This window comes from Curcuma longa, chromosome 7 (genome assembly GCF_044706935.1).
Source record: "Curcuma longa cultivar G26 ecotype Majalengka, Jawa Barat chromosome 7, ITB_CL_G26_1.1, whole genome shotgun sequence".
NCBI lineage: Eukaryota > Viridiplantae > Streptophyta > Magnoliopsida > Zingiberales > Zingiberaceae > Curcuma > Curcuma longa.
Window position 1 is genome coordinate 5,959,617 of NC_133867.1, and position 27,981 is coordinate 5,987,597.

Sequence of the window (27,981 nt, forward strand, 5' to 3'; positions counted from 1 at the left end):
TTAAACATATTATTCATAATATCTTATTTAATTTATTCATTTAATTCATATTTTATATATTAAACGTACATAAATAAATTCAAACAAGCCGCATAAAATCAAGTATGGTGTTGAAATCGAGCCAATCCCTAGCAACCACACCACAAATCTTCCCACTAGTTCGCCGGCCGGAAATGCTACCGCCGAGCTCGCTCCTCTCCCACCCCGGCTTCCTCCCCGTCGCCGTCGCCCCTCCCGCCTTCTCTTCCCGCTCTTCATACTTCGCTTTTCCTCTTCCATCTCTCTACTCCGCCATCAAGCCCTTTCCTCTCGCCGCCGCTTCCAACTCCTCCTCTTTTCCCACCTTCTTCCCCTACACCTATCAGAATCACCGAGAACAGGAGGAAGAGCCCGAAATTCCAGATCCTCAAGAGGAGGACTCTGTCATCGGTGACTGTCTCGTCTTCGAGGATGGCGCCTTCGAGGACGGCGACCCCTATGACCCTCCCTCCCCACCCCTCCAGCCCGAGATGAAGACCAGGCGGAGAAAGTCGGCGGCGGCTTCCGAGGTTGAACCCGAGAGTTTGGTGCCGGAGAAATGGAAGGAGACGGTGGAAGAGATCAACTTGACGAAGAAGGAGAAGCGGAGGATCTCGCACGAGTTGAGGTTCGCGAGCCGGATGGATCGGAGGAAGAAATCGCCCGTTCCGGACATGGTAGAGTATCGGACGCAACGCGAGATGATGCTCGCCCGACTGAAGCCTGTGGTGCTCGATGACCCGCCTGAATTCCCGAAGGAGAAGGAGGAGGAGGCGGTGGAGCTGCCCAAATTGGAGGCTCCACCTGGAACAAGGGCAACTCCGAGGAACCCTTGGCTGGCGTTGAAGGGGGAAACATTGGAGGACATCACGGATTTCTTCAACAGCGGAAAGTATGTGCCACCGAATGAGATCGACGATAAGAAACCCCAAGGCGAGTTTTTCTGATGCTTCTCCCTAACTATACATATTAATTATCCTAAGTGAACATTCATATTGACATACTGGAACAACCAAAACCGAGATGAATTCTGAGATCCACTTCAAAACGCCGTCTGAGCATTCCCACAAGCATGAATAGGTAGAATTCATTATCCTAAACATTGATCAAACTAACAACAACTTTGAGAATTTTGACTTACATGACATGCCTTAATGTTTCTTGATAATCTGTTATCAGTTATAAATATCGAGTGGATTGAAATGAGATTTCTTAATGTTTGTTGATAGTCTGCTATCACATATAGATAATTAGTGAGTGAGGGTCTTCTTCCCACCAGATTTTCAGTAAGTCAGCGCTGCTATCAGATTGGCTTTATTAAGGTCGGTTTCTCTTATAACTGATAATTAAGGTGGAATCCACCTAACAAATCTACCTCTCCTGTTGATTACTAGTTAGCAGAGTCAACCCCGTTCGGTCTGAGATCCATCTTTTGTTTGCTTCTTTTCTTGAGAATAAGTTAGTTTTTTAAACACAAATTCATATTACACATCACCAGAAACTCTATGTGCTAGCTTAATTATATGACACATAATAGTGGAAAGAATCTTTATATTCATTTTAATACGTGCTCATCATTCATATTTTTTAAGCAAATCAAAAAATTCATCCTATTTGTAAGATTATGTCATTTCACTTCTATGATCACAATCACAATACTTCCTTGTTATATCATGATGAGATGAAGATTCAACATTGAGGTGCAATTAGACTACTTGTATCAAAACCAGACCAGATTGACCAGACATATTAGAAAACTCAGAAGTAGACCTTGGTACATCAACTCAGTGATAGATTAGATCCCGAAAGTCATGTTTACCTTGGGTGAACCCATGGCTTGCTTGATCAAACTTTTTAAATCAGTAGTTGCTCTCTACCATCAGTAGTTGCCGACTCAAATCAAAGAAAAGATTGGGTCAAAATTAATGAAACAAAGTGATAATTATCTCACTCACAAAGAAGAAAGAAACTCACATAGAAATTGAAACTGGAATATTATACTAATCGAAGCTTCATATTGAAGGGGAGCCTTAGCGCAATAGTAAAATTGCTACCGTGTGACCTAGTAATTACGAGTTTGAGTTGCGGAAATAGTCTCTTAAATGCAAGGTAAGATTGTGTACAATAGATACTTCCCCGGGATCCTATATTAGCAGGAGCTTAGTGTACTAGGTTGTCCTTTTTTTTAAAAGCTTCATATCATAGACCCAACACCAAGTAAAGTTGGAAAAAGTATCACTAACTGGGAAACATATAAACTCTTACCAATTTGATTGTCATTAAACTACTACCAAATTGTCATTAACACCTAAAATAGAATAATACTAAAATTATTTGCAAATCTAAAATAAAATTAAAATTCATTTCCTATGTGCATCATTGCCACTATGATTTACTTTAAATGACAAGATTAGTTGATGATTTTTTACTTTTCATATGAATTCCTTTCATAAACTTCAGTGAAGAAAAAAGGTTGATGCTAGGAAGTATATTCTTGGTGATGAATATTATTATGCTTTTTCATACTGTTGAAATTTCATAGTGGTGAATGTTTGCTTGACATCATCATCCATACTAGTACCTAATTGTGTAATTACTTCTTGCCTCTTCATGTAATTTCTTCTAGTCCTATCCCTTACAGTCCTCTCCAAGATTCCAACAAACTGAATCTATTGTCTTTGAATCCCAGGCATAACAGTTTATCCGCCTCCTTATGCTGGGATCTTGTCTTTGAATCCCTCATACCCCTTTTCATATCCACCTTTGCCCTGTTCAATGTCACATTTTGATCTTGTTGTGGTCCTGAGTATACAGGAGACAGATTTGGCCAAATATTTCCTTTTTCTGCTGTTACTCCTTAGATCTATCCAATACTAGATACCCTGAGAAAGAGATAACTCAGATTGCATTGGTATTTATGTTTCAAGCTATTTGCATTGTTTCACCTGAAAAAATTTTAAACTAGGTGTGGCATCGGGATGTGTTAATTTGATGGTGATGTGGTTAGCAGGATCCTAGCTTGGTATTAAAGGATCCTATGACTCTCTACCAAAGGATCTCTTCTTTGGAGTTTTGATCGTGGAGTTATTTTTAAAATGTGGTATGCTTGATGATTTTAAACTATTAATTTTAGCAATTTGCTTTCCTTGATTTCATAGGTCGCCGGAAGTTGTTCACAACAGACGAAAAGATTCTTTTGAATAAACGCATACCTAATTTGGGAGAAGCCACTTCAGTAAGTCATTTTTTTGGCTTGATATTTTTAATTAATTGTATTTTACAACTATATTTTTTTTCAGTGTATAGCCTTTGGTATATACTTATGCAGTATCACTTGTTGAAATGATCCACATAGAGATAACTGATACATAGGGTACTTCCCGATGTAGTAACTCCAATATGAATGTAATTCAAAACTGTTTTTCACTGCTGTGTGAATTTGTGAAACAAGTATGTTAGCCAAATAGATATGTTTGATGCATCTATGGTTCTTGAGAAGATGAACAAACCAAAGGGGTTAAGCATGGTCTTTGACACTCACTCAAATTTCCAAGCATTTCCATACTTGTGTTGTTTACTAAGACTCCTGTATGGGCACTTAATATCCCATTGGCCACTTGTAATTTTTTTTTTTTTTGTAAATAACCTTGTTAGACACTTGGATCCACACTCATATCAGATAAAGTCTTAAGTAATATAGCCCACATTTGTATCCATTGACTATCTAATAGACAGTAAGTAAGTTGTGAAATTTATTGATGTTGTTTCCATTTTCAAAGTTCCACTCTACTATATTTACTTCATGTTGTCCATGATTTTGTATATGATAATATGGCTCATTTTGCTAATCATAAGAAAGTACTCTGTGTTTGAATAAATGTGAGAAAGATATTTGGTCAATACATCGATTGTAGATATTGACTCTTGACTTGTATTTAGTATGGACTCTAAAAAGTATGACTCTAACCAGACATTTGTTTAGCCAAGTCATTTTCAGAAGAGTTCTTGACTTAACAAAATCAGTTGGTTTTTCAACATTTTTCTCCATTTCCAAACCTGGTGATGGTAGATCTTTGATCCTTATCAAGCCAATGTTTCGTTATCTTTATTTACGTCATACTTTGGCAGGGTAAATGGCTTCCGCTACATGGTCTTGCTGCATCAGGAGAATTTTTTCTGCTGGATAAATTACTCAAACACAATGTTGACATCAATGGTGTTGATAAGGTTTGTTACTGTTATGTAGCTATGATCCTTATTTTTATTGTTTTGAAGAATAGAACTTGAAACTTGCAAGGTGCAACCGACTAAAAGAACATTGACTTTATTTTTTAAAACATAAAAGCAATTAATGTGGAGTACTAGTATAGATTGTGTATGTGAGTATTCATATAATTTGCATTTATGAGTTGTTCTTTTCAATTTAATCATTTTTTAAAGAAAAATTGTAGGATGGTTTATCAGCAATACACAAAGCCATTCTTTGTAAGAAGCAAGCAATTGTTAACTACCTCCTGCGAAATTCAGCAAATCCTTTCATTCGTGATAATGTAAGAATTCTATTCCTTTGATCTGTCCATGCATATGAGAAGTTATTTTATCCCTTGTTCTTGTGCCAACTGGAACAGCTCCTGTTGTTTCATTGTTGCTATCTTTCACTTGTAGGCTTCACTCGTATTACATTTTTGGAGTCATGATTTTACAACTTCATTTTAGAAAAGACTGATAAATGATACAAAATTCAGAAATGGGGAAATGCTCACTATTAAAGTCAGAAAAGGAATAGTCTAACTGAGTGTAACATCTCTTTGTAGAACTGTACTGGAGTTTTGTTTACTATGATTTTACCTAATTGTGTTTATGTAAAAGCAACGGTGGGAGGTTTCCACTCACTAAAATAGACACGCATGCACAAACTGACAATTTAGGACTAGCTCACCACTTCCTCACATCACATGCCTTTTCAGGTTTAGAACAGTCACGCAATTATGCTTTCTTTGATATCATGTTCAGTCCTAGGACTGGCCCAATCTAAACTTAAATGGCAATATGTGAGTATATCGACAAGCTTTTTCTCTATAATCATGCTTATCTAATAACTAAGTACTTTATAATGCAGTTTGTGATATGTCTTTGCAGCATTGCTTCAATTTTTCTCTCTTAAATCTGAATAAGGTGTTCACAAGTAGGTAGCACACATGCATTAGTCTCCACCATAGTGCAACACAAATCCTTTTATCTAAGCTCAATATGATAGTTCACGCTTTGTAAAATGTTGAAGAATTTTAAGATCGTATATTGATTTTTTTTTTTTTGGCTTATACCTCATTAACATTTCTCATTTGAAACAGGATGGGGCTACTCTGTTTCATTATGCTGTCCTGACAGCGTCAAGTGAGACCATAAAGATTCTTCAGTTGTATAATGTTGACATAAACCTTGCAGATGATGTAAGCCTAATTCTCTCTTATTTAATTGCTTTGTTGTTGCTATTTATAGATGAAAATTACTTTTGAATTTTCTTTAGGAGGGCTGGACGCCATTGCATCTTGCTGTGCAGACACAAAGAACAGATATAGTGAGGCTATTACTTATCAAAGGAGCTGACAGGACCCTCAAAAATCAAGTAACCATCCATCTATTTCGATATTTATTTTTTGTCAATGAAAACAAAACAAGTAATTGTGCATATGCAATTTATTATAAAATGTTTCCGTACTAGTTACTGTACTGCAGATTGGTTAAAGTTGAATATGTTGTATCTGTCAATAAGCTAACCAGCTAACTTGTCTCATGTTGCATTCACAGGATCATTTGTAGTCTTCTGTTGTTAAATTGTCTGGTAGTCCACATCTTTTGTTCATCATGTCATCATATACCCTCATGAATTGTGTTCTGTTTCCAAGATCCACATCTAAATTACCCGGCAAGAGATTCCTTGTTTTTTGTCCTACATGTTGATTCGTTTGCAGCAAATGGTACATTTGGTATATGTTATGGTCGGATCACTGGGAAATGCTGTGGGCTCATGATACTTCATATTGAGTCATGATTTTAACCTGTAGTTGTCTATTCATTCTCCTCCAAGTGAGTGGTAGGAACGTTTAAATCAGCAAGCATGACTCGATGCCCATTTCAAGTACTTGCAAATGTAAAAAAGAAAAATTGTTACAACAACATCTTACTCTTGCTTTCTCACACGATCTTTCTTGTTTACATGCATGCTGCTTTATATCCAGAACTTCCTCCCCCATTTTATTTATGCTTTTTATCAGGATGGATTGACGCCGCTAGATCTTTGCCTTTATTCTGGTCATGGCATAAGAACTTACGAGTTAATAAGATTACTAAAGCAGCTGCCTGTATCAAAATGATCTCCCTGAGTTCTCCTACTCTTGAGAAAGCAGAAAACGCCTTGTGACAGTTGCTGCCCCAATTTCTTTGTATTCAGGTACATACAATCCATCTTGTTGTTTTTTTCTTTTCTTTTTCCACCGGTTGTTAACCGCTAACTAATAACAGCTATCGATCATGTTAGGAACACCAGATGCTTCTTTGAGTATCATAAGGGTGGCCTTTGCAGATCAATTAGAAGAGACCTATCTTGAGAAGTGATAGCTCCTCTCATGTAGGTCAGAATGACTAGGAGAACCAATCTTGAACTTAATGGCCTTGTACAACTATATATTATCATCTTTTTAATACTATTTTAACCTTGACTAAAGGGATTTCAACAGCATTGATCAAACTGTATAAATTTTTGTTCGATGAACCTCAAAGAAATTAAAACGATACCGTATAACTTCTTTTCTCACATGCAGAAGGATGCCGATCTTCTACTTTCTCAAGCCTTTTTGTTCAGGGTTGAGGTAATTCTAGTATCCCTTATCTGTATCAATATTGTTATTAGAAATTCCATTAAATCTCCTCATTCAAACCAACAATTTAAGTTCAAATAAATTCCATGGAAGAGTTTGCAAGTCGACTTAATGTTGTTCTTTAGCTCTGCAATAAGCTTTGTAGATTGACAGGGTAGGCAAACTCCGGTGGCCCGAAAAGCCACAGCTGAGCTATCACTTTGTACAATGCCTGTGTTGGGTGATTCATATCCCAGAACAAGTACTGGTTTCGATTTCTACAGTATGTAGCGTTGGGTGTGCACCGGCCCTCCGCGTTCAGCCTCCCCGATCCACAGCACGCGGCCCTTGGCTCGGTGAACCCTGGCAATGGTCAAACAATTCATGATCGAATCCTTATGTTCGACAAGAACCGATATAAATGTTCACCGTATTCTTGTAGATCAGCATCAATTTGAATGCCCATTTCGTATGCATCAGCGAAAGAGTACTCGAAGCCACGCAATGAAATGCGTAGTTCTTCCAGTAGTGCCTCTGTTGCATTCTTGAAATGCATCGAAAGATGATTGAGATTGACATTGCATTCGTATGAAGGATCCAATACTCTGATAGCTGGAATACATCCAAGCAATCCCGTGCCCGCAACCGCGAACTTTCGCGCCCCCATATGATACAACATCTGCCATTGCGCAAACACTTAGACATCAAGGTTGTCAAGTTACACAATATAGTGTCTCAAACATCCAACAAAACCTGCAATTGAGTCTTGAACTTGTCGATGATCGGGGCGACGATCTCAGCCACCCGAGTGTCGTTTCCGGGGATGAGGGTCGCGGCGAAGGCAAAGAGATCATTGCTGCCGACACTGAAGAAGAACAGAGACTCACTCAATGGGGCAGAAACACCCTTCTTGTGGGTTCGTGTTCCAAGTCTGAGGCCTGCAGCAACTCCCTCAAAATATCGAATCTGTGCTGACATCACGATGACACCATTCCCCTGTAATTATTATCCCTAATTAATTAATTGATCAATTATATATATATATAAATATATATGGAGTTATAAACGAATTCAACCAAATGAAATTTTATGATATTCAAACTTATTTAATAAAATAAAAATGAATTAAGGTATTAAAATAATTATTTAAATTAAATTAAAATTTTTTTTATAAAGTTGAACTTGTTTAGATGTTATTAAATTCTTGCTTCAAATTTATTTGATTATTTAAAAATTTTATAATTTTAATCTTGTTTGATTAATTATTAAATTTGATAATATAAATTTATTTATTTATTTATCATATTAATAAAAATTTTATTAATAAATATGATTCAAATATTATTCATGAACTTTGTTTCAAACATAAATGAACATTTAACAACGGAATAAATATTTATTAAAATTTATTTTTAATTAATTTTAAATACATTTTTATAAATAGAATATTAAATTTATTTATAAATATTTAATTTATTTATTATAATACGCTAAAGTGCGACTTGAGAAGTGGAGCCAAAAAGATAAGAAGACAGTGAGTGAATAGGTCAATCTACACAGTGCCTCATTTGCTGGCCACTTCAATAATTGCAATGGCAGCACTATCTTGTTTTCTGCTTTTCACGTTTTGTAGTGTTTCAGTGAGGACCATCAACGGTTTGAGATTTGAAATTTTTAATCCATAGTAAAAATTTAAAATTATTTTCTCTCATTAATTAATTAATAAGAAGATTTGAGATTCATAGGGAGATTTTTTTTAATTACGGAGAGAATAATAAACTTTTACATATTTGATGTTGCATATTGAAGAGCTAAAAAATCTCTAAATATAACTGAGTTAGTTACGATGGAACAGAATTATAAAAAATAGATGATTAAAAGAATTAAATTTGAAAAAAAATCATGAGAATGAATTAAATGTGTTTACTGTGGTGGGGAGGATTCCGGAGCCGGCGGATGCAAAGTTGACTCCTCTCCTCGGCGTCTGCTTTGCGTTGGAGAGGGAGAGAAAGGAGGGCGGACTGGCCGCTAATCCCATTGCCTTGGCTTGATTAATCCACCAAAAACAACGTGATTATAGAGTGATTAGTGATATAATTGAATTCTTTAAGCTTGTAATTAATAATTAATTAGTGGTTAATTACCGATGAAGTCGATGCCGAGGAAGCCGTTGCAAAACCGGCCGGTCGATTTTTGTCCTGGGTAGTCGACTCCATAAGGCGGGAAGTTGGCCTTCGGCGCATTGTCGGGCAAGAAGTTGTTGTTTCCGACATCGATAGTAGAGTCTCCGAACACGAAGATGGCCGGCAAAGTTGTGGCGGAGAGGGTTTCCGGCCGGAGAAGAAGGTGGTGGCAAAGGAGAAAGAAGAAGACTACCTTGTTCATCTTATATTTAAAGAATTATGCTTGTTCACGAGTTCTATTATAGACTTAGTTTTATATACATGAAACTTTAGAAATGAGTAAATATTTATTTATTTTAGAGAATTAGAAGGGAAAATACAATTCGCCCCTTCCATTTTTATGTTTTTCGGGGTGCAAAATGTCATCCTTTAAAATTTTAAAAATCCTAAAACTCCACCCAAATTTTTTCAAACAACTATCATTTTTTTAATATAATCTTATTATGAGTCTGTATACCTTGGTGAAGAAAGTCAAGACTTGATCTGAGTGGAGATGACACGTTGGACATAAGACTTGACTCTAGGGTTAATTAGCTCGGTCTCACATCCTAAACTCCGCGTTTGAAATCTGCACTCGAGCTCCTCACCCAAGCAAGGAGGGAGCCTTGATTCAATTCCTTGCTCAACTCGATAACCAGCCTGGTTCAAAACAAAACGCTGTCTTAGCTCAGCCCGGGCCTCAACACCCAACCTTTCTTCAGAACGCAACTCTCGACTCCATACTCGACTCTAAGCTACAACTCAAGTCCCTGCTCAATACCCTACTTCGTGCTCTACTCAATGTCCTGCTCAGTGTTCAATCAACTCGGTCCCTCCATGTTCGACTCTTGACACTCCGTCATTCAGCTTGTCAAATTGTCGTCATAAGGACACGTGCTATGATATGATATTTGGGTAACTCACCTGCCCTATTAATGCATCATGATTTATGATGGCATAGGCTGATACCGTATCAGGCGTGGGTGATAGGACCTTTCGCTACATGGCAACGGTGATGGGATATTATCCTTATCAACGATGAGGTATTTTCTCTGACAAAATCTTCACTGATGGAGATATTCTCCTTAATTAAGAAAAGACATCTTTCTCTCTCGTAACTCTATATAACGACTCCGCCTCTCACGGAGTGTAGGTACGCATACACGGCCAAGAACGTTCTTACTTCTTCATTTTTCGTGCTTCCCTCTCCTATTGCAACTTGATTTAAGTGTCGGAGCGGCAAAGTCAGGACACCCTTGACCTTCGTTCTTACCCTTGTCTCTCTCCTTGCAACTCAGCACTCAGTGGTACGTCAGAGTCCGACGTCCTCCTCCTGATTGGGCGTGGTACCGCTTTGGTGAGTCAACATACTAACCAAGTGTCCAATGACTCATTCGGAAGTGATCTCGAGCTGGAACAAATCTAGATATCAAAATTTCGTCGGACTAATCTTGTATATTTAAGGAATTAATATGTTTGATTCACAAGTTCTATTATAGACATTGAGTTTTATATACATGAACTTTAGAGATGAGTAATTATTTATTTATTTAAGAGAATTAGAGGGGAAAACCAAATTAGCCCCTTCAATTTTATGTTTTTTTGGATGTAAAATGTCATCCTCTAAAATTTTAAAAATCCTAAAAGACACCTAAATTTTTTCAAACAACAATCTTTTTTTTTTCTTTTATATAACACGAAATATGTTTTTAACCGTGTGAGCTATCAAATGGGTCAATCAATGATGAGACGGGTTAATTCATCAGAAATCTATCATATGGCGGAGCGGAACGAGCCGGCCCACCAACTTAGCGCATTAAAAATTTTTCAATCCAACCTAACTTAAGACGGGTCGTGAGTTAGACAGGTCACCCCACATACTTATCAAAAAATAAAAAATATTTAAGCTTAGATTGTAGTTTAAATGGGTCAAATTGAAGATTTTAAATTTGGATTGCGATTTAGATGAGTTCAAACTCATTAATTCATTAAATTTTCTCCTTTAATTTTAAATTTTAAAGAAAAAAATAAATTTCTCAACCTGCATTTTCTCAATCCGCGAGCCAACCCACGCAGATCACGGACTTAGACGGATTGACCCACTTAAATCCATTTTAAAATAGATTGATAAAATTTTTCAATCCAATCCACTTAAATTGTTCGTCGAGATGGACTAATTCGACGAATTTAATTCAAATTGACGGCTCTAAGCACGTGTTTATTGCACTTTATTGAATTTATAATGAAATTTTATGATAAGAAGTTTTAATTATGTTTTGCATTTTAAAGTATGTAATTAAAACATTATAAATGTAGTTTAAAATGCTCTAAATTAAATATAATTTAAACTATCAAATCATTTAAACATTTAAAAATAAAATAAATATCAAACTATTCTCATATAAGGAAAACTCTTATAAAAAATTATATTAATTCAAAAACAATTAAAATATAAAATGTATATTTCTTATAAATTCAATTCAATAGTAATTTAGAAATAAATATTTCAAATAAAAAATATTAATATTAATTACTAAATAATAAAAATAAAAATTTTAGTTTATTATAATCGGTATACTTGAATTATTTTAAATTTCTTTTCTTTTATTACAAATACACCAATCTTAAATATTTTATAATCTTGAAGGTTTTTTATTTTTTCATCGATGATGATCCAATTTAAAATTTATCTATAATTTATTTTCTTTCTACAATATTTGTTTTTGCATTACTATTTTGATCATTACAAGTGTAATTTAGATATAAAATGCTCACACTACTGAACAACTTTAATAAGATTATTACTTTCACTAATTTAAAATAAATAAGATAAAAATCAAAAGAATATCCCTCCTTTTCAATATTATTATATTAACCACAGAATAACTACTACAACATATAAAATTAAATTATTTCTAAATTTTAATTTGACTATATATAGTGCATTTTTATATTAAAAAAACTCTTTAATGACTGCTAAAACATTAAGAATATTGCTAAACATCATTTTAAAAAAATTAAAATTATCACAAAAAAGATCAAAATTAAGTTTACTGGCTGCTACAACAATTATAACAGCCACTTAATGGTTATTGCACTGCAATTTTTTGAAATAAAGGGTGCCATTGTTTTTCAAAACTCATCAAGAACACAGTGAACTAGTAGATTTCATCAACATGCATCTTACTGGTAAATATGCAAGAAGTTTTATCATATAATTCAGTCAAAAATATGCAATATAAAAGATAAAATGCAATGCATTTGATTATCTTTGAAGGATTAAAGCATTACCTTGAACTAGTTGCAGAAGATGCAAACTAAAGCTTGCTTCCTCCTTTCCTAAACATGGTTCCCATGGCCTTAGCCTTCTCCCTCAACAGAAACTTTTGAGTTTTGCCAGTAGAAGTCTTGGGGAGATCTTCAAACACGACGGTTCGAGGAGCCATGTAATGAGGCAACCGAGCGCGGCAAAACTTTATGATATCCTCTGTAGTAACACTAACACCATCCTTCAGTTTGATGAAAGCACAAGGGGTCTCACCCCAGTAGTCATCTGGCCTCGCGACTACTGCTGCCTCAAGGACTGCAGGGTGGCTGAAAAGCACAGATTCTACCTCGATCGAGCTTATGTTCTCACCGCCTGAGATGATGATATCTTTCGAGCGGTCCTTGAGTTGGATATAGCCATCTGGTTGTCTGACTCCAAGATCACCACTATGGTACCATCCTCCACTCATTGCCTCCCTTGTTGCCTTTAGATCCTTGTAGTACCCATTCATCACTGTGTTTCCCCGGAACATCACTTCACCAATTGTCTCGCCGTCAGCAGGAAGGCTTTTCATCGTGGCTGGATCTTTTACATCGACCTCCTCCATTCCAATGTGATGAAGTCCCTGGCGAGCCTTGAGCCTCGCCCTTTCTTCCAAAGGTAATGCATCCCACTCAGGTTTCCAAGTGCAAACAGTCGCCGGACCGTATGTTTCAGTAAGGCCATAGGCATGAGTAACATGAAAACCAAGCTCTTCCATCTTGGACATGACATGGGGAGGAGGAGGTGCAGCACCAGTCATCATGCCTACTCTTCCAGCCAGTGGTTTACACTCTGCAATCGGAGCATTTATGATCATGTTGAGGATAGTCGGTGCTCCACCCAGATGAGTAACCTTGTGAAGATAAATGCTGTCAAATATGGCCTTTGCCGTAACATTTCTCAGGCAGATATTGGTGCCGCCTTGAGCTGCTATGCCCCATGGAAGGCACCACCCATTGCAATGGAACATAGGCACTGTCCATAGATACACCGGCATTGTTGTGATATCATTGAGAAGAATTGTCGCGATCGCATTCAGGTATCCACCTCTGTGACTGTAGATGACTCCTTTAGGCCTTGAAGTAGTGCCAGAAGTATAGTTTATCGAGATCGGGTCACATTCATCGATAGGCCATTGAATCTGAAAGTTAGGAGAGGCATCTCGCAGAAGGGTGTCATATTCTAGAATAGTTGATCTATCAACACCACCTAATAATGCGCCATCAGAGTCAGTCATATCTGAGATTATGATGATTGTAGGAAGCTTGGCACTGGATTCAGCAAGAAGCTTTAGTGCCCCTTGGACAATGTCAAAAAGGTGAGAGTCGACAAATAAGACTTTCGACTCTGAATGCTTAAGTAGAGTGGAAACCATTGCTGAGTCATGCCGTGTATTGAGAGTGCAGAGCACAGCACCAGCCATAGGGACTCCAAAATGCAGTTCATACATCGCAGGAATATTTGCAGCAAGTACAGCAACCTTGTCATGCCAATGATATGAGAACAATGGTTGTATAAGTGCAAGTTAATCATGAACACAAAGTAGTTTATTGACCGATAGCCAGTTCATCACAAGCGTACCATCTAAAGAGTGAATGAAAATGAAAATGATAATACAAAACACAATGATGTTAAGTAGGTTGTGTGATCTATGCAATGTATATATGAAATTTGGGGAAACATGTGATTCATGCTGTCATTATCAAGAAAATATTTAATGCTATCTGATTCTATCAATATCTAAGAGATAAACAAATACAAACAATATGAAAGATTAGATTACATCTAACCAATAGGAAAAATATAAGGTATATATGCAGAAAGTTCCGAAATGGTGTGTACAGTTGATGCTCTTTCATGCTATCCTCTTCCTTGGATTTGTTGAGATAGTACCCTAAATGCTGAAGCTTTTGCAACTAAAGCTAATGTGTCCTAGCTATTTGGGATTGGCTACATGAATCTCATCCCTTCATTGAGTTTTATGCAATTCTAAGATTTCCTTCCTTAGAAGGTTATCCATCCCATGAAATTATTTGAACACAAACAAAATCATAAACCATATCATGTATCTTCTTCAAGTCTGGATATGTGTGCAATACAACTTGGCCATTATAATTGCTAACAGAAGCAAACAACAGCATGAGAACACACTAGACAAAATTATCTCTGTTTTTTTTTTTCTTTTGCATTTAATTTCTATGCTAAGGAAAGAGGTGGAGCATGGAAGTGAATCTGGAACGCAGTAGTGACCTAACCTAAGGTGAGAAGTTGTTAGAAGAAACATAGAGAACTAAATCATTGACCACTCAATCCAATGGCCCTCCTGGTGACAGAACATTGAAACCAACCATCCATTTTTTAATAAGAAATCAAAATCACTGATTTTGAAAGCGACACCCACGTTGATCGATAGCAACAATTAGCAATATAATAAACAGATCAAGTAATAAGAAGGCGAAAAATGGATGAGTTTAATAGAAATGTTAAGAACAGGGGCTCCTGTGCCCTAAAACTGGGGAAAGAACTAGGACCGCCAGAAAAAAAAAAACTAGGCAAAAGAGTGGAGTTTACTGCGATAACCTCTTCGATCGATGTACCAATTCCTCTTATTTCAATCCCAGTAATCGACAAAAGAGACTAAGACGGCAATAGGATAGCAGAATCTTACAACGTCGCCGCGAGAAACCCCTAGGGCGGAGAGCGCGGAGGCGAGCCTGAGGCACCGATCGCGAGTCTGCTTCCATGTGTAGGAAGTGGCGCCGTACACGACCGACGCGCGGTCGGCGTAGACGACGGCGGCGCGCTCCAGGAAGCTTATCGGCGAAAGCGGCACGTAGTTCGCCGTGCTTCTTATGCCGCCCTCCATGGGCGCAACGAGAGGTACAAAGAGTTGGGTCGTCGATGTCTAGCGTAGTCCACTTATATAGACGCGAAACAGCTGAGTGAGTCTTTTGTGGGACCGAGCGGTGCCAACTCCGTATGGCGGGTAAAAACGTGTTTATTGCGTTTTGTTGAGTTTGTAATGAAATTTTACCCTAAGAAGTTTTAATTATGTTTTGCATTTTAAAGTACGTAATTAAAACATTATAAATGTAGTTTAAAATACTCTAAAATAAATATAATTTAAACTGTCAAGTCATTTATGAATTTAAAAATAAAAATAAATATAAAAATATTCTCATATAAGGAAAACTCTCATAAAAAATTATATTAATTCAAAAACAATTCAAATATAAAATATATATTTCTTATAAATTCAATTCAATAGTAATTTAGAAATAAATATTTTAAATAAAAAAATTAATTACTAAATAATAAAAATAAAAATTTTAGTTTATTATAATCGGTATATCTTGAATTGTTTTAAATTTCTTTTCTTTTATTACAAATACACCAATCTTAAATATTTTATAATCTTAAAGATTTTTTATTTTTTTATCGAGGATGATCCAATTTAAAATTTATCTATAATTTATTTTCTTTCTACAATATTTGTTTTTGCATTACTATTTTGATCATTACACGTGTAATTTAGATATAAAATGCTCACACTACTGAACAACTTTAATAAGATTATTTACTTTCACTGATTTAAAATAAATAAGATAAAAATCAAAAGAATATCAACTACTACAAGGTATAAAATTAAATTATTTTTAAATTTTAATTTGAATATATATAGTGCATTTTTATATTAAAAAACTCTTTAATGACTGCTAAAACATTAAGAATATTGCTAAACATCATTTAAAAAACTTAAAATTATCATAAAAAAGATCAAACTTAAGTTTACTGGCTGCTACAACAATCATAACAGCCACTTAATGGTTATTGCACTGCAATTTTTTGAAATAAAGGGTGCCATAGTTTTTCAAAACTCATCAAGAACACAGTGCAGATTTCATTCAACATGCATCTTAGGGCATGTTTGGTAAGGGGTAATCAGGCTTGTAACATTTAGAGATATAATGTAATGTAATTGGATTACAAAAGAGGAGGACAAGATATGTAATCTGGATTACAAAGGAAATAGTATATAATCCGATTACATTACAGATTCTATTTTTATCGTACCAAATATACCCTTCCACTTTATTAATAAAATTAATAATTTTATAAAATCAATAATTTAATAATTATAATTAATTATTAATTATTAATAAACTTAATTAAAATAATTAATAAAAGTATTAATAAAATAATAATTATTAATTATTAAAATAAGTATTAATAATTATAAATAATAAAATTTAAAATTAATAATTATTATTATTAATTTAAATAAAAATTGTTTATTATTATTATTAATTAATAAAATATTTATTAATTATTTTAATAATTTTTATTTTATAATTTTAATTAATAATTAATTATTAATAAAATTAATTAAAATAATTAATAAAAGTATTAATAAAATAATAATTATTAATTATTAAAATAAGTATTAATAATTATAATTAATAAAATAATAAAAATATTAATAAATTATTAATAATAAAATAATAATTATTAATTATTAAAATAAGTATTAATAATTATAATTAATAAAATAATTAAAATAATAAAATTATTAATAATTATTATTAATAATTTAAATAAAAATTATTTATTATTATTATTAATTAATAAAATATTTATTAATTATTTTAATAATTTTAATTTTATAATTTTAATTAATTATTATTTAAACTAATTAATTATTTTAAAAATAAAAATAATTAATTAATTATTAATAATTAATTTTAAAAATTAATAGTTAATAATAAATTATTAATTATTAAAAATTATTAATTAATTTTAATTAGTAATTGATAAATATTTTAATAATTTTTATTTTTTATAATTAATAAAATTATTAAATAATTATTAATTTTATTAATAAAAATTATTAATTTTATTAATAAAAATTATTAATTTTATTAATTATTAATTATTAATTATTAATAAAATAATTTATTTTAAAGATAATAAAAATAATCTTTATTATTACATTTATTTTTATTTTATTTTAAAAATTAGGAGGGTATTATTGGTATTTTATAATAATAAAAATTAGATTCCTTACTGAAAATAATGTACACCAAACACTGTAATGTAATCATTCTTGTAATCAAAGATTACATGCATTCCTTCAACCAAACATAGTAATGTAATCAAGATTACATTACATTATATTACAAACTTGATTACATTACAAGCGTGATTACATTACGTCGTACCAAACATAGTCTTACTGGTAAATATGCAAGAAGTTTTATTGTCATATAATTCAGTCAAAAATATGCAATATAAAAGATAAAATGCAATGCATTTGATCATCTTTGAAGGATTAAAGCATTACCTTGAACTAGTTGCAGAAGATGCAAATTAAAGCTTGCTTCCTCCTTCCCTAAACATGGTTCCCATGGCCTTAGCCTTCTCCCTCAACAGAAACTTTTGAGTTTTGCCTGTAGAAGTCTTGGGGAGATCTTCGAACAGGACGGTTCGAGGAGCCATGTAATGAGGCAACCGAGCGCGGCAAAACTTTATGATTTCCTCTGCAGTAACACTAACACCATCCTTCAGTTTGATGAAAGCACAAGGGGTCTCACCCCAGTAGTCATCTGGCCTCGCGACTACAGCTGCCTCAAGGACTGCAGGGTGGCTGAAAAGCACAGATTCTACCTCGATCGAGCTTATGTTCTCGCTGCCTGAGATGATGATATCTTTCGAACGGTCCTTGAGTTGGATATAGCCATCTGGTTGTCTGACTCCAAGATCACCACTATGGTACCATCCTCCACTCATTGCCTCCCTTGTTGCCTTTAGATCCTTGTAGTACCCATTCATCACTGTGTTTCCCCGGAACATCACTTCACCAATTGTCTCGCCGTCCGCAGGAAGGCTTTTCATCGTGGCTGGATCTTTTACATCGACCTCCTCCATTCCAATGTGATGAAGTCCCTGGCGAGCCTTGAGCCTCGCCCTTTCTTCCAAAGGTAATGCATCCCACTCAGGTTTCCAAGTGCAAACAGTTGCCGGACCGTATGTTTCAGTAAGGCCATAAACATGAGTAACATGAAAACCAAGCTCTTCCATCTTGGACATCACATGGGGAGGGGGAGGTGCAGCACCAGTCATCATGCCTACTCTTCCAGCCAGTGGTTTACGCTCTGCGATCGGCGCATTTATGATCATGTTGAGGACCGTCGGAGCTCCACCCAGATGAGTAACCTTGTGAAGATAAATGCTGTCAAATATGGCCTTTGCCGTAACATTTCTCAGGCAGATATTGGTGCCGCCTCGAGCTGCTATGCCCCATGAAAGGCACCACCCATTGCAATGGAACATAGGCACTGTCCATAGATACACTGGCATTGTTGTGATATCACTCAGAAGAATTGTCGCAATCGCATTCAGGTATCCACCTCTGTGACTGTAGATGACTCCTTTAGGCCTTGAAGTAGTGCCAGAAGTATAGTTTATCGAGATCGGGTCACATTCATCGATAGGCCATTGAATCTGAAAGTTAGGAGAGGCATCTCGCAGAAGGGTCTCATATTCTAGAATAGTTGATCTATCGACACCACCTAATAATGCGCCATCAGAGTCAGTCATATCTGAGATTATGATGATTGTAGGAAGCTTGGCACTGGATTCAGCAAGAAGCTTTAGTGCCCCTTGGACAATGTCAAAAAGGTGAGAGTCGACGAATAAGACTTTCGACTCTGAATGCTTAAGTAGAGTGGAAACCATTGCTGAGTCATGCCGTGTATTGAGAGTGCAGAGCACAGCACCAGCCATAGGGACTCCAAAATGTAGTTCATACATTGCAGGAATATTTGCAGCAAGTACAGCAACCTTGTCATGCCAATGATATGAGAACAATGGTTGTATAAGTGCAAGTTAATCATGAACACAAAGTAGTTTATTGACCGATAGCCAGTTCATCACAAGCGTACCATCTAAAGAGTGAATGAAAATGAAAATGATAATACAAAACACAATGATGTTAAGTAGGTTGTGTGATCTATGCAATGTATATATGAAATTTGGGGAAACATGTGATTTATGCTGTCATTATCAAGAAAATATTTAATGCTATCTGATTCTATCAATATGTAAGAGATAAACAAATACAAACAATATGAAAGATTAGATTACATCTAACCAATAGGAAAAATATAAGGTATATATGCAGAAGGTTCCGAAATCGTGTGTACAGTTGTGCTCTTTCATGCTATCCTCTTCCTTGGATGTGTTGATAGTACCCTAAATGCTGAAGCTTTTGCAACTAAAGCTAATGTGTCCTAGCTATTTGGGATTGGCTACATGAATCTCATCCCTTCATTGAGTTTTATGCAATTCTAAGATTTCCTTCCTTAGAAGGTTATCCATCCCATGAAATTATTTGAACACAAACAAAATCATAAACCATATCATGTATCTTCTTCAAGTCTGGATATGTGTGCAATACAACTTGGCCATTATAATTGCTAACAGAAGCAAACAACAGCATGAGAACACACTAGACAAAATTATCTCTGTTTTTTTTTCTTTTGCATTTAATTTCTATGCTAAGGAAAGAGGTGGAGCATGGAAGTGAATCTGGAACGCAGTAGTGACCTAACCTAAGGTGAGAAGTTGTTAGAAGAAACATAGAGAACTAAATCATTGACCACTCAATCCAATGGCCCTCCTGGTGACAGAATATTGAAACCAACCATTCATTTTTTAATAAAAAATCAAAATCACTGATTTTGAAAGCGACACCCACGTTGATCGATAGCAACAATTAGCAATATAATAACAGATCGAGCAATAAGAAGGCGAAAAATGGATGAGTTTAGTAGAAATTTTAAGAACAGGGGCTCCTGTGCCCTAAAACTGGGGAAAGAACTAGGACCGCCCGAAAAAAAACTAGGCAAAAGAGTGGAGTTTACTGTGATAACCTCTTCGATCGATGTACCAATTCCTCTTATTTCAATCCCAGTAATCGACAAATGAGACTAAGATGGCAATAGGATAGCAGAATCTTACGACGTCGCCGCGAGAAACCCCTAGGGCGGAGAGCGCGGAGGCGAGCCTGAGGCACCGATCGCGAGTCTGCTTCCATGTGTAGGAAGTGGCGCCGTACACGACCGACGCGCGGTCCGCGTAGACGACGGCGGCGCGCTCCAGGAAGCTTATCGGCGAAAGCGGCACGTAGTTCGCCGTGCTTCGTATGCCGCCCTCCATGGGCGCGACGAGAAGGTACAAAGAGTTGGGTCGTCGATGTGTACCGTAGTCCACTTATATAGACGCGAAACAGCTGAGTGAGTCTTCGGTGGGATGCGGTGTCAACTCCGTATGGCGGGTATAACCGGGGGTACCAAACGCTTAAGTTGAAGCGTAAATGTAGAGGATTAAATGCAGGAATACTTTCAAATGATATTGTGCAATGCGCGTGTTAGTGGCTCATCGAGCTGCCAGGCCAGTTCTTATCGGGTTAGAAAGAAGGGAGCAGGCGAGCAGCTGCAGCGAATCCGTGCGAGAACGCCGTTAAATGATAAGATCGACATTTGGGGAAAGTAGAAAAGTAAAGAATGAGGAGAGGGGAACGAACTTCTCGAGAAAGCAAGCAACCAATTAAGGTCGCCAATGGCGTCAAAAAGGGAAAATTCAACCAAAGAATCGTCAAGAGAGAAACAATCATACGGAACAACTATAAAAGCCAGCAAGTATATTTCCTTTAACAAGAGAGAAACGGCGACAAAGATCAAAACTTGTACTTTCTGAACTACATTTTAAAGAACTGAAGAAGAACTAAGAACCAAGAACTCCATGATTTGGAAACTCAACTTGCTCACGTTACTCTTCGTCTTCTTCCTGAATGATAGAGACATTGAGAAACAACTTCAGTGCATAGATATATTAAATTTACAATGACACTGAGTATAGAATAGGAAGGAGAGAATGACCTGTTCATCCTCGTAGTCAACCTCTGATTTAGATTTATCAGAAGTTTCTCCACTGTTTCCCTCAGACTATAGAACAACCGAAATAGTAAAAGTTAGAAAGAAAAGAGATTTCATGAGAAGCATTGCAATGTGGAGGTAACTAAATTTTGATGTGAATTTATAGCAACCTGTTTTTGATTGTAAGCAGCAATTTGTTTCTGATATTCTTCCTTTCTCTTGGCTGCCTTCTCTACATATGGAGCCTTCTCCTGTTATTTGGAGAAAAACACGCCAATGATTGAATCACACAGATTCAAATACATAAACTACAATTTAGAATCTGAAACAATTCTTTGGATACGAGAAAACTCACAGATTCAGACATTGACTTCCACTTATCACCGCAAGCTTTGCTTACCTGATCAAAAATATCAGTCAAGAACAATAGAAGATAATAGAAGACGAATAAGGTGGATGAGATAGATGATCACGCACAACAGCGACTTTCTTGTTGTCAGGGTTCTGCTGCTGGAACTCCTTCCTAAACTCTTCCCTTCAGATTCAAACATAGAAATATAAGCCAAGGGGGAAAAAGGAAAAAAAAAAAAGAGACGTTATTTAGGGGAAAGAAACGATTGATGATTACAGGAAGACGAAGAAGGCGCTGGGAGGCCTCTTGGGCTTGTTGGGATCCTTCGCGGCCTTCCCTCGCTTCGCCTTCTTTCCACCGTCAACGTCAGCGCCCTTCCTCTTGCGAGGAACCCTAAAAAGATCGCGGAAACAATTTCATCATCCGCCAAACCTCAACCAGATCGACTGCAAATAGATCTCAAGCCAGAGAAGGCTCACCTCGTGGCATCCCTGCTCGACGCCGCGCTCACGGCTTTGGCTTGCCTCATGGCGAAACGGAGATCGGCCGGCAGGTAGCGTAGGGTTAAGGGTTGAGGAGGAAGAGGGGTAAAACGAGGGGTTCGGCGGATAGGGGAAGCTTATAAAGGCCATGGCGACGAAAAACGAAGCGCTGATTTGGGCGGGAATTTGGCAGGATAATTGGGGGTGCGACACGTCATCGATCCGACGGCAACCACGCTATTGGCCAGCAGCAGGTTCAGATGAATCTGAAGCCTAATCGGATTTGGATCCAGTGCGAAATCTATTCGAATCCGGTACCAAAAGTTAAACATTGTTGATCGATTATATAATTAATTATTATGTATTAAAATATATATATATAATACCGTAATCATCAAATAACGCATTTAACTTTTAAATTTTCTATTTATTTTCCATCTTACCTTCCTTATCAACTATTATAATATTGATTTCAAAGAATATTATTATTATGGTATTAAATTTCAAAAAACAATATCACTATTATAATAATTTTTAAAAATAATAGTACTGTATAAATTAATAAATATAGCATCATAGTAGGTGATGGCGAGAGATCAAATGAGAAACAAATGAATCATTTGAGAAATCTAAATTTATTTGGGGACATAATTAAATTGGTTATGATGAAACAAATTTATTAAAATAGATAAGAGTTGAATCTTAACGAAAGTCAAGATAATATCCTCCTCTGTCATGATCAATTTTAATTTCTCAATTTACTTTTTTATAGATAATCTCGTACATAGAGCCATTGAGTGACGCCTATCTTTAATCTAAATTTAAATATATCCTTTCATCAATTATTGTATATAAATCATTTAAGATATAATTTTTTAAGATAAAAAAGAAGAGTATTCCTTTTCATTTATTATCTAAACACCAAACTATTCCATATGGACATATTTTTATTTCCAAAAATATCTATTTTTATCATATTATAACGGTTAAGATATAAATATTTAAATTCTTATCCATATTAATAATAACTATATTATAACGGCTATAATTTATAATTATTATAATATAAGTATTTCTCTTTAATTAATATTATATTATTATAATTGTTATTTATTAGTCTCCGGGCATAATTGAATTGATTATGATGGACAGATTTACTAAAGTGAATAATGATCGAATCTTGGCGAGCCGAGGCAATGCCTCTTCCGTCGTTGCGAACTATAGTTTCCTGATTTACCTCTTCATAAATGGTTGTGAAACTGACCGTGTAGGACTGCTGGAATGACGGATTCTACCTTTTACAAGTTGATACGACGAGTCTTTATTGGCCTGACGTGACGAAGTGGGTCAATGATCGATCTGACCTAGCAAGTAGGGTCAATAAGTCAATGGTCAAACCATATTTGACCGACCCGACAACAATCTCGCTCAGTCCTACATCTGGCCACTCGGTCGCCTGACACACTCGTCTCGGCTACTCAGCAATCGACTCGGCCACTCGGCCGCCCGACACACTCGTCTACTCAGCTCGACTCGGCCACTCGGCCGCCTGACACACTCGTCTCGGCTACTCAGTAGTCGACTCAACCATTCGGTCGCCTGATTCACTCATCTTAGCTACTCAGTCATGCAAGCAACCGATTCGGCTACTTTGTCTCGGATTCGGTCACTTGGTCGCCCAGTCTTGCTCTCGGCCTTGGGTCGCCCAGCCTTGCTCTCGGCCTCGGCTAGCTCGGCCGCCCATTCTGGTTCCCAGTCTCGATCGGCTCTGCCTCGACGAGCCATATCACTCTACACCACTCCGACGCAACCCCTCCTCTGGTACCTCCCTACTAAAGGGACAATCTAGCAGCAAGGCAACCAAGCGTGCAGACTCTACCACTGGATATAAGTGGTTACTAGGGTACCAGGCCTGGTCCCCTAAGCCCTATCGAATTTATACTCTTGGCTAAAAGACAGGAAGAAGTCGCATGACCAAACCGTAGGGCAGTTGATAGGCTCGCAGACCTTGCCCCCTAGATGTCGTTCTGTCTGTCCGCTTGTCAGTAATGTGCAGAACCTGTCTCTTCAGACACCGCCATAGCCTGCTTCCACGTCAGCAAGACTACCTCTTTTGAGTGAGTATATAAATTCCTCTGTAAGTATGAAAACTCTCACGAATCTCATACATTCGAAACACTATTTCTCTCTCATTTCCCTACTTCTCTTGCTGACTTGAACGTCAGAGTAGCCTGTCGGGAATCCCCGACACCCTAAATCCGGTTGAGATGATATATTAGGTTGATTAGTGGCTTAATGACGTTCACAACATCCAACCGAAACACAAGTAATTATTATTTTTTAAATATATATCTTTTTAATTTGTATCTAATTTTTTATTTACCTTGTGTGCCCAAAATAGATTAAAAAAATCTCTCTTCGTCACAATGATGAAGAATCACGTCGGTTTTTATGCTCAACCATGGCAGAACATCTAACACCGTTCATATTGCTCGTCAGTTCAACCGTCACGGCTATTTAAGGCATTTTGCAGATCACCCACGACTATAAATTCACCAATCCTTAACTTCTGTTGCTTAATTCAACCGCATGGCGCTTTCTTCCTTCTTCTTCTGCCTCTATCTTTCTCCTCCTCCTCTTCTCTCTTCTCCTTCTCTCCCCATCCCACTCCTCCGACCACGAAGCAGCCTCCGCGCAGCAGCAGGCCGACCGCGTCGCCGGCCTCCCAGGCCAGCCGCCGGTGACCTTCCGCCACTTCGCCGGCTACGTCACCGTCAACGAGACCCACGGCCGCGCCCTCTTCTACTGGTTCTTCGAGGCCGCTCACGACGCCCACAACAAGCCCCTCCTCCTCTGGCTCAACGGAGGTACGCACTTACCTACAACAAATTAAACTACTCGAATTATCTCAAAATCATGATCTGAAGACCTCCTCCCTCTTCTGTTCTATCTTCTCCCTGATCAATCTCTGTCACGGTTGCTAATCTCTCACGTCATATCTTTTACCCCTAAGAAAAACAAAGCAACTAATCATTTGATAAATTGACAGTCTAAACCACATCAACAGTAAACGTAGCCCTCCAATTAATCATTGCACAGTTTCCTCCTTCCTCCTCCTTTCCCAGTGCAGACATTAAATATTCAGAGGTTTATAGGTGAACTTTGCAACTAATTCTGCTTCTTCTCATTCATGACACAAAACGAGGCCTTTGACATTCAATCACACAGTTGGTTGGCGTAAATATATATTATACATATCCTCCTTGGATCTGCTTCTCTTGACTTCATCGTACGCAAAGCTTCTTGTTTGACCATCTCTGGTCAAATACTTTGTTTGCATGGCTGAATTAACGTGAAAGTACCTAAGTGGCCATGGAAGTATCTGAAGCTACTGGTAAATGTGTTTGTAGTGATGGAGTGCTCTGCTTAGCCATGTGTTCATGGAGCGTGCCTCAATAAAGTGATCTCTTTTGTTTTGTTGTCGGTAAAGAAGGTTACATGGTTCTTGGCATTGTTTGTTTCTAGGGCCTGGCTGTTCTTCCATAGGGTATGGGGAGGCAGAAGAATTGGGGCCTTTCTTGATCCAAAAGGGCGTGCCAGAACTCAGACTCAATCGCCATTCCTGGAACAAAGGCAAGCCTCATCAGTTACATCTTGATAACATCTGAGCATTTCTGATAGTCACCTGATTGCAGAGGCCAATTTGCTGTTTCTGGAGTCGCCGGTCGGAGTCGGGTTTTCGTATACTAATACAAGCTCTGACTTGCACATACTCGGAGATACGATCACTGGTAAGTTTCATAGCTTGATGGAGGCACTTGGATCAACAATAAGTTTCATGACTTATTGTTTTCTGATTACCAAATTGTAGCTGAAGATGCATACATCTTTCTTGTGAATTGGTTTAAGAGGTTTCCACAATTCAAGTCTCATGATTTCTATATCGCCGGTGAAAGTTATGCCGGTAAGTCGACAGAATACACCCTGAAACTCACAGCCTAACCTTGAATTCTTGAAAGTTAAATGACTCCTCTATGATCACATGACAGGGCATTATGTGCCACAACTTTCAGAGAAGATTTTCGATGAGAACAAGATTGTTCCGACCGAAAACTACATAAATTTCAAAGGTTTCATTGTAAGATTCATGCCCTCTCCTTCTGTTTACATGAACTAGTGGCACTGAAACTAACAATGAGGTGAAACTATTGCTCTCTTAGATCGGGAATGCCGTGATGAATGATGAAACAGATCAGACTGGTATGATAGACTATGCATGGGATCATGCAGTGATATCAGATCGAGTGTACCATGATGTGAAGAACAATTGCAATTTCAGTGAAGCAAATGCCACCGATCTGTGCCATCAATCATTGGATGAGTATTTTGCAGTGTACGATATCATCGATATGTATAGCCTATATTCTCTAGATTGTGTAGATTCAAACTCCGCCATGGCTTCCAATAGAAGGTCCTATTTTGTTGAAGGTGCATCCCCTAAGATACTCTCTAGCCATGTAAGCAAGTTCTTCCTTCATTTTAAGCAAGTCTTGCTGTTCATCCTTGAAATTAACTTTCAGTTCATCTTTGTTCCTCCTCTCTTTCAGAGTGGATGGCATCGAAAGCCGGTCGGTTACGATCCATGTGTTCCGAATTACACTGAGAAGTACTTCAACAGACCAGATGTGCAAGAAGCTCTACATGTTAATGCCACCAAGATCGGCTACAATTGGACTCATTGCAGGTAAAACACACAGGCAATTGGCAAAATGCAGTGTTCTTGTCATTCAAGCTGATAGCATTCAAACTAACTCGTGCAGTGATGTGATCTCCAAGTGGAATGATGCACCTTCCTCTGTGCTCCCAGTGATCCACAAGCTCATCAATGGCGGCATTCGAGTGTGGGTTTTCAGGTGAGAATTCTGAACTAGCCATTAATTACTGAACTAGACCATGAACTGTGAGTTTCATATCTGAATTTGCAGTGGAGATACTGATGGAAGAATACCAGTGACCTCCACAAGACTGACACTGAACAAGCTCGGCCTGAAAACTATTCAGGAATGGAAGCCATGGTATGACAGAATGCAGGTCGGCGGGTGGACGATCGTCTTCGAGGGGCTAACGTTTGTGACGGTGCGCGGCGCCGGCCACCAAGTCCCTACATTTGCTCCCAGGCAAGCGCAGCAGCTCATTCGGCACTTCTTGGCAGATCAGCAGCTGCCTTCTTCCCCCTTTTAGCATGATAAGTGTTCTTGGCTGGCCTTCCTCACAGAAGAAGCTTAAGGCACTTTGAAGATTAACAGTCCTTTTAATGCAATAAAAATGTTGAATTACAGTCAAATGATTGATTGGGATTCTCCTTGAGCTAAAATAATCAAGATGGAGACAGAAAAAGGCAGCCATTGTTGTTGAGAAATGGAAGTATCGAAAATAAATCCACATGATTGTTGGAAATGACAAACTTGCAGTCAGCAGCAGCTTGATTTTTTAGTTGACTGTACAGTGAAAAATCTTCATAAGATCGACAACTGAATCTTAATGTCGTTTTCTCTATTAAAGTTCTTGTGTTTGTTGTCTGATCGGTAAGGTAATCGTAAAGAGATATATCTTGTGTTTTTTTATTCGTATCATTAAAAGGGTATTTTTAAAAATAAAAAAAACCAAAAAGGGCATTCCCTTAAAATTTCCTTTGCGCTCAAAGTTGTTTTTTTTTTACAAAATACCACCATAGAGAAGTGAAATTTGAGCTTGTGGAATTACCGAGTGATTGGAGTTGAAAAAGAAGATATGAAATTTTGTGAACGATACGGGGTATAATTTATTGATTCTTGGATAAGAAGATATCAAAAGGGATATATTCC

General features: G+C 37.0%; 5 protein-coding genes and 1 pseudogene across 7 annotated transcripts; 2 read left to right on the plus strand and 4 right to left on the minus strand.

Moving 5' to 3' along the window:
* Positions 1 to 122: 122 nt before the first annotated feature.
* On the plus strand, positions 123 to 6,821 carry LOC141831666 (ankyrin repeat domain-containing protein, chloroplastic). 3 transcript variants are annotated; one of them, XM_074719077.1, is made up of 8 exons: positions 123 to 951; positions 3,177 to 3,253; positions 4,147 to 4,245; positions 4,470 to 4,568; positions 5,370 to 5,468; positions 5,546 to 5,644; positions 6,294 to 6,469; positions 6,541 to 6,821. In XM_074719077.1, exons 1-7 carry the CDS (start codon positions 174 to 176, stop codon positions 6,390 to 6,392), a joined length of 1,350 nt encoding a protein of 449 aa, XP_074575178.1. In that variant the 5' UTR covers positions 123 to 173; the 3' UTR covers positions 6,393 to 6,469; positions 6,541 to 6,821. The 3 variants fall into 3 exon arrangements, with proteins under 3 accessions (XP_074575178.1, XP_074575177.1, XP_074575176.1); XM_074719076.1 differs by having other exon boundaries at positions 6,566 to 6,821; XM_074719075.1 differs by having other exon boundaries at positions 6,557 to 6,820.
* A 76-nt stretch (positions 6,822 to 6,897) lies between these two features.
* On the minus strand, positions 6,898 to 9,272 carry LOC141832415 (GDSL esterase/lipase At5g55050-like). Its single transcript, XM_074719919.1, has 5 exons — positions 9,020 to 9,272; positions 8,803 to 8,921; positions 7,629 to 7,871; positions 7,305 to 7,554; positions 6,898 to 7,238 (listed from the first exon to the last, which is right to left on the minus strand). The coding sequence occupies exons 1-5, from the start codon at positions 9,258 to 9,260 to the stop codon at positions 7,018 to 7,020; spliced, it is 1,074 nt and encodes a 357-aa protein (XP_074576020.1). The 5' UTR covers positions 9,261 to 9,272; the 3' UTR covers positions 6,898 to 7,017.
* A 2,978-nt stretch (positions 9,273 to 12,250) lies between these two features.
* LOC141831906 (butanoate--CoA ligase AAE1-like) lies at positions 12,251 to 15,222 on the minus strand. The gene is made up of 2 exons (XM_074719326.1): positions 15,016 to 15,222; positions 12,251 to 13,827 (listed from the first exon to the last, which is right to left on the minus strand). Exons 1-2 carry the CDS (start codon positions 15,211 to 15,213, stop codon positions 12,355 to 12,357), a joined length of 1,671 nt encoding a protein of 556 aa, XP_074575427.1. The 5' UTR covers positions 15,214 to 15,222; the 3' UTR covers positions 12,251 to 12,354.
* Positions 15,223 to 17,497: 2,275 nt separating this feature from the next.
* Positions 17,498 to 20,571, minus strand: LOC141831905 (butanoate--CoA ligase AAE1-like). Its single transcript, XM_074719325.1, has 2 exons — positions 20,367 to 20,571; positions 17,498 to 19,187 (listed from the first exon to the last, which is right to left on the minus strand). The coding sequence occupies exons 1-2, from the start codon at positions 20,562 to 20,564 to the stop codon at positions 17,715 to 17,717; spliced, it is 1,671 nt and encodes a 556-aa protein (XP_074575426.1). The 5' UTR covers positions 20,565 to 20,571; the 3' UTR covers positions 17,498 to 17,714.
* Positions 20,572 to 21,153: 582 nt separating this feature from the next.
* Positions 21,154 to 22,205, minus strand: LOC141832183 (HMG1/2-like protein). Its single transcript, XM_074719673.1, has 7 exons — positions 22,115 to 22,205; positions 21,912 to 22,028; positions 21,761 to 21,818; positions 21,639 to 21,683; positions 21,454 to 21,534; positions 21,287 to 21,352; positions 21,154 to 21,194 (listed from the first exon to the last, which is right to left on the minus strand). The coding sequence occupies exons 1-7, from the start codon at positions 22,162 to 22,164 to the stop codon at positions 21,177 to 21,179; spliced, it is 435 nt and encodes a 144-aa protein (XP_074575774.1). The 5' UTR covers positions 22,165 to 22,205; the 3' UTR covers positions 21,154 to 21,176.
* Positions 22,206 to 24,716: 2,511 nt separating this feature from the next.
* On the plus strand, positions 24,717 to 27,533 carry LOC141832517 (serine carboxypeptidase-like 34; annotated as a pseudogene).
* Positions 27,534 to 27,981: the final 448 nt, after the last annotated feature.